Source organism: Polypterus senegalus, chromosome 16, assembly GCF_016835505.1.
Source record: "Polypterus senegalus isolate Bchr_013 chromosome 16, ASM1683550v1, whole genome shotgun sequence".
Taxonomy (NCBI): domain Eukaryota; kingdom Metazoa; phylum Chordata; class Cladistia; order Polypteriformes; family Polypteridae; genus Polypterus; species Polypterus senegalus.
The window spans coordinates 26,621,159-26,633,655 of NC_053169.1; the positions used below are offsets into that span (position 1 = coordinate 26,621,159).

Here is a 12,497-nt window from a genome sequence, read left to right on the forward strand (position 1 = left end):
TTAAATTTTCTTAAATTAAAGAGTGACAAAACTTAGGTTCTCCTCATTGGTTCAAAATCCTCATTTTACAAAGCCGATAATCTTTCACTTGCTATTGATAATTTGTTTCCTCTTCACAACAGGTACTCTATCTTTCCCATCTCACATTAATAACATCACACGGTGTGCTTACTTCCACCTACGTAATATTATTCGCATCCGCCCCTCCCTCACTCCCCATACCACTGCCATTCCTGCTCACAGTCTTGTTACTTCTTGTCTGGACTATTGTAGTTCGCTCTTCTTTGGTCTCTCTAATAAATCCCTCCATAAGCTTCAGATAGTCCAGAATCCTGCAGCTCTCATCAATACTCAAACCCCATCTATTCACCATATTACTACAGTCTTGCAGCAGCTTCAATGGCTCCAGATTAGGTTTCAAATTGATTTTAAAATTCTGTTGTTAACATTTAAGGCCATTCATAATCTCGCCCCTCCATATCTGTCCAACCTTCTTCATGTTGCCATTTCCTCCTGTAACCTTAGATCCTCTTCCTTCATCCATCTGACCATCCCTCTCGCCCATCTAACCACCACTGGGAGAAGAGCATTCAGCCATTCTGCTCCCAAGCTCTGTAACTCACTACCTACTGAGCTTAGAAATATCGAATCATTTTCAACTTTCAAATGTAAATTTAAAATCCATCTGTTTAAAATGGCTTTTTCTTTATGATTACAGTGGCTTTGCTTGGTTTTTATTTTTATATTTTCTGATGTTTTAAGTTTTGTTTATAATGTGTTTTTTTATTTATTTATTGTTTGTTCACTGTCCTTGAGTTCTTAGAAAAGCGCCTTGTATAAATAAAATGTATTATTATTATTGCAATAAAGGGGTGTTGGTGGTCTGCAACAATTTGAAGGTAGGCGGAACGTGTCAAAGTAAGATCCATATGAATGCCAGGATCCAAATTTTCCCAGCAGAACAGTGTCTCACACTGCTTCTGTCAACCTCTTTCTTCCCTTAATGCATACTGCAGCCATCTCTCAAGGTAAACAAAGCTCACACACCCGGCCCACCGCATAATCTAAAAGAAAACGTGATTCATCAGAGCAGGCCACCTTGTTTCATTGTTCCATGGTCATGTTGTGATTCTGCCTGTTGTGGGTGCTTTTGGTGGTGAATAGGGGGTAGCAGGGGCACTCTAACCACTCTGCAACTATTCAGCCTCATACACATGAAGCTACAATGGATTATGTGTTCTGACACCTTTCTCTCATGTCCAGTATTACGTTTTTCAGCAAATTGGGCTACAGTAACTCTTCTGTGGGGTCAGTCCAGATGGGCTCCCTACATGCATTAATTAGCCTTGTGTGCCCATAACCATGTTGTTGGTTCACCAGTTGCAATTCCTTGGACCACTTGTGGTAGGTACTAACCACAGCATATCGGGGATACCCTACATGACCTGCCATTTTGGAGATGCTGTGACCCAGTCGTCTAGCTCTCACAGTCTGGCCCTTATCAGAGTCGCTCAGAGCCTTAAACTTTCCCATTTTTCCTACTGTACTTCCAACACATCACCTTCAAGAACTGGCAGTTCACTTGGTGTCTGATATATCCCACCTCTCAACAGGAGCCATTGTAACGAGATAGTCGATGTGATTCCGTTCACCTGTTCCAGGTTTTAGCGTTGTGGCTGATCGGTGTACATCTCTCATAGGAAACATTCCTCTAAACATTGTGTTCACCAGTTCCTTCCATCCCATGTAGTCACACTCAATACAAATGTCTGCCTGAATTTTTTTTTTCCTCTCTGCATTTGTTTTGTAGATGTTTAGATGAAGCTAAGCATGCTCAGGCCTGGCCTGTACTTGGATGGGAGACCAACCAGGAAAAGCTTGGGTTGTTGCTGGAAGAGATGTTGGCGAGGCCAGGAGGAGGCGATTACCCTGTGGGTTTGTGTATGGATCTCAATGTCCCAGTGTTGTGATGCTAAAATGGCCCTGTCCTTCAGATGAGAAGTAACAACGAGGTTAGGAATATCTGTGGTCATTAAAGATCCCTGGGCATGCTTCGTAAAGTGCAGGGTGTACCCCGATGTCCTGGCTAAATTACCCACCATTGCCTAGTCATTCTACCCCCTAATCATCCTCTGTCTCTAAACAGTTAACTGTCTAACACACTTCATCACCTAATAGCTAATGTGTGGTGAGCGTACGGGTGCACAAAATGGTGGATGCTATACATTGGTGGTGGTGGAAGTGGCTCCCCACTCATTATGTAAAGCACTTTGAGTAGTGAGAAAAGGGCTATATGAAATGTAAGGAATTATTAAATTTCCTGATTAACTGCAGCATACATGTTATGAACAGCAGCCACCCGTATATTATTTCCCAGCTGCAAAAGTTTAGTATTATTTGTTCACAAGACAGAGTCCAAAACAGAACTGATTATTTGGAGGTAGGATGGTGGTTTTAAGGGCTGGGAAAGGAAATGATGCCATCTAGTCCTGAGCCGGAAGTGATGTCATCAGAGGCGCCAGAACCTGCTGAGATTTCCAGGGAATGGTCTGCAAGAAACTGAGAGAGACAGTCAGCACACTCTGCCACCCCCTGGTTGGGTGTAGTATTACAGTTCCCCAGGCCCTTTAGCTGTCTCCTAAACACACGTGTGTGACACTAGTTACACTGAATTCGAAAAATTGGACACCCCACAACTCAGTGGAGCAACATTTAACGGTTCTTCTAAAATTGACATGTGACATCATGCCTGAAGAAGGGGCCTGAGTTGCCTCGTAAGCTTACATATTGTAATCTTTGTAGTTAGCCAATAAAAGGTGTCATTTTGCTTGGCTTTTCTCTCAATTGTAATGTACATTTGTCATTTTTCTCCCTTGGTGGTGGTCCTTGGAGGGATCGGATCCCTAGGGAAGTATCCAAAATCAAAAATAACATATTTGTAATCAGTAACCATGAAATTGTCTAAATGATACCTACCCCACGTGCTTACAGTATGTTTAAAAATTGTCGTATTTAACCTTCTTGGAGCCGTTAAGGGTTAGGACCGCCAATAAAGAATCAAATATCAAAAATACGATCAGCAATCTCAAAATAGTAAAAACACAACACTTTATATTTTGATATTACCAATCTCTCTTTTATTTTTTTTTTTAGTTTAGTAAAAAGGAATAACTTTGACCCCTCATATAAATCCATGAGGTCAGCTGATGCGGTCTGTACAACTCAAAGCCCTTGCTGAAGACTCCTATTGATTCACTCTTAAATCATAAGGGGATCATTTCCTACACAAAATATGGTCCAGAAATGGCATAAAAAAGGGGGGTCTTTGAGTCTAAAGAGCCAAAAATTGGGTAACCCCAAAAAGCTTGATGTCTTGAATAACTAGATATCATGCCGAGTTCAACAGCACATCATAGGTGGGAGTTTTCTTGTACTGCTGAGTTAAGGAAGTGCTGGACAAAACCAAACTGAAGTGATTTCTAAACACTCAGAAGTAATTTTTATGAGCACAATACTATTTTAAATGACATAAATCAGTGTTCTTCATTCTAACTGCTTTTTATTGTTAGTATTAAATGAAACCCTTTTTATTCTTTAATGAAGTATAAAGCCAAAGTACCCATATACTATATTCTGTTGAAATTAGAGAATGCTGGCACGAGGTGGGTGGCCATAACCGTTCCTGTCACAGTGTATACTACTCGGTACAAACAGCGTCCACATGCAGCTCAGGACGTCCCAACTCCCACCCCACCGAGGAACTCGAGAGCTTTGGGATTTGAAGCCACAGCAGTTTCTTTTAGCAAACTCTTGGCACTCCTAGTGATGCAGCCTCCAGCATTAGATGAAAAATTACAATCATACAAAAGAATTTCCACAAGAAATGACAAGTTTCTCTCTTTATATTAACAAGATTAAAAATGGAGTATTTTATTGTGAATTATAACAATAAATTTGATAATAAAACAGATCAGGTTTCCAGGAAAAAGATAAATCTTTGTATTTATTATGTACATTTAATCAACACTTGTGCAAGAATAGTTACAAACCACATTTTTGGACAAAGCCATTGACATGCTCGGTTGTATTAGAACAAAAGTAGTCCAATGTTAAAAGCACATACAAATTTTATACACTGCTTTTTTAATTCAGTGTTAAAACTGGGGAAAGTACAAGTTTATTTGGAAAGCATACAACTTCATACAAGACAGGTCACATAACGTATTTTTTATCTATCAGTTTTATAAAAAAATTATAGCTGCACTAGGTGTGTAAATCATCTTTCCATCATATCTCAGTCCCGCCAATTAATTCACCCATAAAGGTTTCTTTTTTGAATATTTATTGATCAGAAAATTATTTTGTAAAATGTAGCAATTTCTTTGTATATTACAGCATACAAGATCTCTATCTATATATGTATATAATATCTGAAATGTACTTGAAGGAAATGCTGAGCCAATTTGGTAATAAAGGTTCAAAAAATCATACAAAATGAAACGAGTCGTCAAGGCAATCAATGTTCTGCATGAAGTACATTCAAAAATCCCCATAATAAGGTGGACGTCTTGAAAAGCTCGAGAAGATGATAAACCTCACAGTAATAAAATGTTGTATTCTTTCATCATGTCCCCCCCGCCAATTAGGTGAAAATAGTTTTTTTCTTTTAAATTAAGTAGTGACGATTCCTTGTATTAGTAAAATGTAAATAATTTAAAAAATAAATATCTTTTAGCAGCTACATTTTCCAGTTGAACGTATTCTTGGTGTTTCAGGGTTTTTTAAAGCAACATGGCAAAACTGTTCTTACAAATTTAAATTAACATTTGTTCTCATGTAAGTTTAACAACAAACAATGTCTCTGCTGTCACCATATACTGTACAAAATAAAACAATAATAAAAAACAAATTAAACTTTATGGCAGTAAGAAAATGAAAATAAACCCAGCACTTTCACAAACAAAAGACCAACAGTGACACACTGAAAAACAATAATGTTCCTTTCTTTATTAAAAAAAAAAAAATGTATAAATATATTTAAAAACCCAACATGATTTTTGATTCAGCAAAATTAACCACGTGAGTGTGTGTGTTTGTGTTTTTTTTGCAATGAGGTAATTGCTTTTCTTTCTGCTCAGGAAAGTTCAGTCTACTGAAAGTATTTAAGGCCAGCAACCAGGAAGAATTTCTCTAAAAATATTTCCGAATCCAGGACAGCAATGTGTGCGGCTCTTCCTATAAGCGAGTTTGCAGTGTTTGGTAAGGCGTGGATGACATCATAACGGACAAGATTACATTCCTTGTTCTGCAGAACAGGTACCAGCAAGTTCTGTATCATCTCTGCATATACTGGCCCTGAAATGTAAGACAGCAACGCGTAAACATCCAGCATTTATTTCACAATTGCTCACTTACTCTAACAGCCCCTTCCTTGTCTACACTGGCCTGCAGCACAACAAGACATGGGTTTCCTTGTGCAGTTTTTGTTAAGGTAATCAACTGTTCAGTAAATCATTTGCTAACAGTGTAATAATAATGCTGGGACCTCAAAACTGCCATTATTAGTATCTCTTCAAAAAGATGTAACCAAGTAGCTGAAAACACACCAAAGCAAGTTCCAAAGTGATCATAACATTGGGAAGACGCAAGTAGGCTCTGTTTCTTTTCAGATAATGCAAGGCCACGTCATTACACAATTTGATAGCTTAGTCATAACACTTCAGCAGGAAGACCCTTTCTGCCTATAAAAGTGATGAATAAAGACCCTTTTAGGTTTACCAGTCCAAACAAACAACAAAACCTCTTGCAACATATAAATGTGTCCATTACATTATATTTTCTTTGGGATACAACTCTTCCTCTTCATCTCTTCCAACCTCTGTGTGGGTTCGATGTGTTTGGTCAGACCTCTCGCTAGAGCTCAGCCCTGCACTTCCTCACCTGTCAAGCCCTTTTCCTTCAAGTCTTTTACTTTATTCCTCCACTTTGAGCTTTCCTGCTTTCTCTTCTGCGCACATATTCACAGTCTCTCCTCATCACGTGTCCATACCACTTGAACTGAACCTACTCTCCCCTAATTTCTTGGTTATTTCCTCTACTTTTGTTGTACCTCCGATTGTCTCAGTTTTATTCTGTCCTTTTTTTGTAATTCCACACATCTATCTCTACATTCTCATGTCTGCCATATCCAACTTCTTCTCCTGCTCTCCCTTTACTGTCCATGTCTCAGCTCCATACATTACTGCTGGTCTTATAACTGTCTTAAAACCCTCACCTTGATTCTTTAATGGCAAAACACTCCTGATACTTTCTTCCAATTGTTCCATCCTCACTGCACTCTGTGGGTTATCTCTGCATCCAGTCCTCCCTCCCTCCTAGATATCCTGGACAATCCTCACACACTTCTCTGGTACTCCTTTCTCTCTTGTGCACCCCCAGACTTCCTGACACTGCACTCTATCATAGGCTTCTCCAGATCAAAACACCATATGTAGACCTTTCCACTTTTCTTCATGCTTCTCCAATGCCAAGACGGCATGAGCTGTTCCTCTCCCTGGCATAAAACCAAACTGCTCCTCCCGTACGGTGGACTCTTACGCAGGTCTTCCCTTTAACCCTTTCCCAAATGTACACTGTGTGTGACATCAACTCTATCCCTCTGTATGATGGGACACAATAAGATGCATAAATCAATGTCTTCAGTACATGCATTTTTATAATGATTTTGTCTGCTCTGTTGCCATTACTTTTTAAAACCTTCAGATCTAATCCTTCTATCAGTCCATGCTAAATGCTGTAGATATCAGGCACACAGACTTCCTTCAGTGAGCATAAAATGCACATTCAATACCAAAAACAGATCAAGACGTCATGGAGCTACTCAAAACTGACTGCTATTCTGGGGGAGTGGGAAACTCTGAGATTTGAAAGAAGGGATTAATAATGTAGTCATATCATCTAAGAATGTCCCACTTGGCATATCTAGGTCTTCTGGTTTCAGATTTGGATCCATACAATCCATTTACAAAGACTAATATTTCAGACATGGTTAACCACTGTAGACCTCAGTTTAATAAACTTAAGATACTTCTCTGCAAAAGTTTTTAACAGCATTGTTCAGTGACCAAAAATAAATAAATAAATAAAAGAAACAGTTTTTCTTTTTACCTGACTGTTTATCCTTTAAGGCTGTTTTGCACATTTCAATTCGAGCAGAATGATAGGGAACGTAGCGATCTTGAAGAGAACCAACCAACACAACATTTTTGAAGAAATGAAGTCCTAATGGGTAACACAAATAAAGTGTTAGTAAATATACATCATATCGACAGTGTTTTACCCCAATTACAAAGATCAATAAAATCCACATAGTATTATAGTTTTGCCAGAAAAGACAAAACTGATGCAATATTGAATTATAAGCACATAACAACAAAGGCAATTCAGCTACAAGCTGATGTTATTCAAAAACGTACGGTGTAATAGATAAAGTGCAAGCCATAGTACATGCAGTTAATATGTAAATGGATCACAAGAAATAATCATGATGTACGCTAAAAACACAAAAAACATACTGGAATTCAAAGACATGCTTAGATAAATAACACTCATTGAGAAAACAACAGACACAGTATTTCTTAACTTCATTTGTGTGGCACACATACAATAATAACTTCAACCAGTGATTAACAAAACCCCTTAGAGTGACATACCAGCTTTTTTACTCAGTTTGTATAGAAATGTTTGCCGTGGGTCAGAGTGATCCCGGCATGTCAGCTGCAATAAAGAGCCCGACTTTTTCCACTTCTGCATGAACCATAAACCTGAAAGGAAGATTGTAAAAGGTTTAATATTTTATTTCTTATATATTCAGACAAATTAGAGAAGCAGAAGGTGCATATTTTAAGTTAGAAACGCCTAAAGCACTGCTTTTACTGTTTTACTTTATTTTTAGTCTACTCCTCCTTCTTTCAAACCCAACTTTTTCACTACTGGGCTACAGGTCTACCATTACGTATTATCTGTGATGAGTTCTAATAATGTTGAACAGCACTGATGAATGTAAATCCAATCTATAGCAACCCACTCCCCCTTTAAATAATGTTTAAAAAGATGGAAATATTGCTGCATTTATAGTGATTTGGTCAAAAGTGTAATTATTACATACTTGCTTTTTTTTCTAAAGCAGAAATACAATTTACTTTACTAAACTGGAAATAACCTCAAAACTCAGTATTATTCCATTCATTAACCAACCCACTATATCCAAACTACAGGGTCATGGGGGTCTGCTGGAACCAATCCCAGGCAACACAGGGTGCAAGACAGGAAATAAACCCTGGGCAGGATGCCAGCCCACCGCAGGGCGCACACACCAGGGACAATTTAGAATCGGCAATACACCTAACCTGCATGTCTTTGGACTGTGGGAGGAAACAGGAGTACCCGGAGGAAACCCACGCAGACACGGGGAGAACATGCAAACTCCATGCAGGGAGGACCCGGGAAACGAACCCAGGTCTCCTAACTATGAGGAAGCAGTACTACCCACCGTGCCACCCAATTCAGTGTTATTGATTCTTAAAATAGGATCCAGAGCAGCTTACAAAATAACTGGCACAATTTTTCCTACATTTCTAAAATTAGATGCCTAGGATCAGTTACTTTTAGCCAGTCCCATATTATGCTGGGGATTATAATATCAAACATATGGGGTAAGGAAAGCCACGCCAACTCCTAGAAAATATGTGCTGCAAACCTCTAAAGATGGCCAAATATCTGGGAAGTATTTTATTGCTACCAGAATACACACAACGGTAGTAGTACTGTCATATGTATAGTGAAATTCTTACATAATGTATATGTCTGAGCAAGCTACAACATTCAAGTTTCTAGCGCCATGAAAAATAATGTTTTCAAATATATATATATATATATAATGTTCATGTTATTTAATTTAAAGTGCAGTTGATAATTCTATTAAATCTTTGTTCCTTGACAACACTTGTATTTCTAGAAAATGGCAAAATTGTTTATCCATCTGTTTTGTTTTCTTGAAGAACTTTCTTCAACTTAGGGTTCAAGGAAAACAATAGCCGATCTTGGCAGAGTCAGGCACATGGCAGGAACCAACCTTGGACAGGACACCAGTCCATAACTGAGCACACTCATGAAAATCTGCACACACATCTGGACAATCTGGAGACGTTAGTTATTAGACTTCTTAATGGCAACATGTATAGTGGTGAGAAATGGGGTCTGGAGCTTAGGCACCATGACCTATTTTCTCCAACTGCTACTTGTAGGCGTGTTTTCCTGCTGATTATGTGAATTAACAAGGTGCCTGTTTTTTTTATTGTTTTGTAGGATCATTTGGATAAAAGGGCCCTGAAATAGGCATGCAAAGTTTCCACACATGTACACTACTTATCCCTTTAAGATGATTATTATGGACAAACCTCAGTGATTATATTGGAATTTATTGATTAATTCATGTCTGTTAGACATTTATTTAAATAAAAGATGTAAACACTAACTTTTGGCACAAAATTGAAGAAAGTTCTTAAAATGACTTTTACAGAAATTTGTTTTAGATAGATAGATAGATAGATAGATAGATAGATAGGGTCATATTGTCACCAAATTGTTAATAAACAACATTTTCTAGTTTCAGATGGATTACATACAGCTTACAGACTATAGAATAATGTGAAATGGTCTTAAGAGTCACTCTTTATTAAGATGATGGACGATTGTGAATATGTGGATGCAGGTGGTAGTAGTACAATCTATTAGGCTAAGCATATGCATTGGTATTTTACTATTTACATGCACTTTTATTGGACATTTTTATTTACCCATCCATCATATGAATTCAGTTTGTTCATATTTAGGGTTACAAGTTCTGCATCCCATCCAATAAGAGTTAAAAGTTTCCATATTCTACAGTTAGAGGTGTAGAAGCAGTGAGTCACCGGTGAGTATTAAACTGGTGCTTAAAAGTCCAATAGGACAAAATGTCCACGACAGAAATATGTTGCAACATTTCTTCTTCAGTGATAGTCTTAGTTGGATGTAAGCCATAAAAAGATATCATCAGAAGCACATTTTCCACATATGTTCCAATTACCAGACTTCCATCCTATTGGTTATTGGTACAGTCAGCATTAACGGGAAGAAATGTATGTTAAGTAATAGTGGAGTGATTTTACACCACTAACATTTCATTTACAGACTTATTCCCCATGTAGTAATAATCCAACATTACTCTATAAGACATAGTTTTGTCTTCCCTGTGTTCTTTAATTATGTTGGTTTAATCAATACGTTATTTTGTCTCTCAAAATGGATGTATTTCATATAGATAGATAGATACTTTATTATTTACTTGATTAAGCCTAACAGTCCGGAATACTGATTGACTGAGAAAAGGAAAAAAATATAACAGGTGTTTCATTGAAAGTCCACAAGAATTACCAGTTTGATAAAAGTAAACCTGATGAATTAAAAAAAAAAAAAAATCCCCACATTTTCCACATTGCTGTGCACTACATATTGTAAAGAACAGTGTTGTGCATGAACTAGTTCAAAAGAAAGCGCTCATTGAACCAGCTCATTTTTCTAAGAACGGCTAACTTAACGTAACGTATTTGCAAGTGAAGAACTAGAACGTGAGCTAGTTCAGTTTTATGTGAATATTCTGGATCTGGTTTAGGTCCAGATTAAACTTTTTGCCTTACCTGTAATGTAGGGGTGGAGCCGAATCAGAATGCTGTATTCAGATAAGCACAAATATTTATTTTGTACAAATTTTTTGCCATTTATTTGTATTTGGGGAAAAATAATGTAACATCAAAGTCTATGTCTTCCTGCTTGTGCTTAAGCTGCAACCCTACTGGCACGAGCACATGGTGAAGCTCTGCCTTCGCTTTTAGGAAAAAGTTGTACTTTGCAAAGCCACTTTATATTTTTCCCCGTTGGACATCCAATATGTGACGTGGATTTTGACCGGCAGCGTAATTGGTTAGTTCACCTACACGCTGGTTTCACAGTCACCATTTGAGTCACATGGTTGGAAATAGATGCAAGTATACATATAAATTACTGCTCTATTTAATTTCTTTTTTGACAGGGAATATATTAGCATATATGGTTATACGTGTTTGTTGCTGGGTATAACTCAATAAAGTGTATTTAAATAAAGTCTTCATAATTATTGTATTTTATTCAAGAACACTGTAATAGCCTAAAATAAGGCATGCAAAATTGAAAAAAGTAAACTCGGGGTCATTTATTTTCATGAACGAGTTCAAAACTGAAATGGTGAAATATGAATGTGAATTTATTCATTTTAATCTGTGTGAACTGAGCTTTGAGCTCGTTCTTGTGAGGTGTGAACTTGCACAACACTGCTAAAGAACAACTTCCTGAATGGTGTGACCCAGTAATGGAAACCCCAATATTAAATAGATGGATAAATGAATCTGTTTCACACCTTGTTCTGATCGTTTTGCATCACTACATAACATTTTCTGCCATGTTTCTGATCTTTATATTTGCAGTTTATACACTTAAATTAAAAACCTAGTATACAGTGCATCCGGAAAGTATTCACAGCGCATCACTTATTCCACATTTTGTTATGTTACAGCCTTATTCCAAAATGGATTAAATTCATTTTTTTCCCCTCAGAATTCTACACACAACACCCCATAATGACAACGTGAAAAAAGTTTCCTTGAGGTTTTTGCAAATTTATTAAAAATAAAAAATTGAGAAATTCCATGTACATAAGTATTCACAGCCTTTGCTCAACACTTTGTCGATGCACCTTTGGCAGCAATTACAGCCTCAAGTCTTTTTGAATATGATGCCACAAGCTTGGCACACCTATCCTTGGCCAGTTTCGGCCATTCCTCTTTGTAGCACCATTCAAGCTCCATCAGGTTGGATGGGAAGTGTCAGTGCACAGCCATTTTAAGATCTCTCCAGAGATGTTCAATCGGATTCAAGTCTGAGCTCTGGCTGGGCCACTCAAAGACATTCACAGAGTTGTTCTGAAGCAACTTCTTTGATATCTTGGCTGTGTGCTTAGGGTTGTTGTCCTACTGAAAGATGAACCGTCGCCCCAGTCTGAGGTCAAGAGCGCTCTGGTGCAGGTTTTCATCCAGGATGTCTCTGTACATTGCTGCAGTCATCTTTCCCTTTATCCTGACTAGTCTCCCAGTTCCTGCCGCTGAAAAACATCCCCACAGCATGATGCTGCCACCACCATGCTTCACTGTAGGGATGGTATTGGCCTGGTGATGAGTGGTGCCTGCTTTCCTCCAAATGTGACGCCTGGCATTCACACCAAAGAGTTCAATCTTTGTCTCATCAGACCAGAGAATTTTGTTTCTCATGGTCTGAGAGTCCTTCAGGTGCCTTTTGGCAAACTCCAGGCGGGCTGCCATGTGCCTTTTACTAAGGAGTGGCTTCTGTCTGGCCACTTTACCATA

The 12,497-nt window shown here is 38.0% G+C and overlaps 1 protein-coding gene across 4 annotated transcripts in view; it reads right to left on the reverse strand.

The window, feature by feature from the left end:
• Window positions 1–3,975: 3,975 nt before the first annotated feature.
• The window catches only part of fam135a (family with sequence similarity 135 member A), a 98,587-nt gene continuing 90,065 nt past the window's right edge, over window positions 3,976–12,497 (reverse strand). For all 4 annotated transcript variants that reach the window (XM_039738590.1, XM_039738587.1, XM_039738588.1 and 1 more), the window contains 3 exons: window positions 7,713–7,823; window positions 7,168–7,281; window positions 3,976–5,355 (listed from right to left, as the gene is read on the reverse strand). In XM_039738590.1, the coding sequence (XP_039594524.1) occupies window positions 5,150–5,355; window positions 7,168–7,281; window positions 7,713–7,823 (431 nt within the window). In that variant the 3' untranslated portion in view covers window positions 3,976–5,149. The remainder of the gene's footprint in view (window positions 5,356–7,167; window positions 7,282–7,712; window positions 7,824–12,497) is intronic.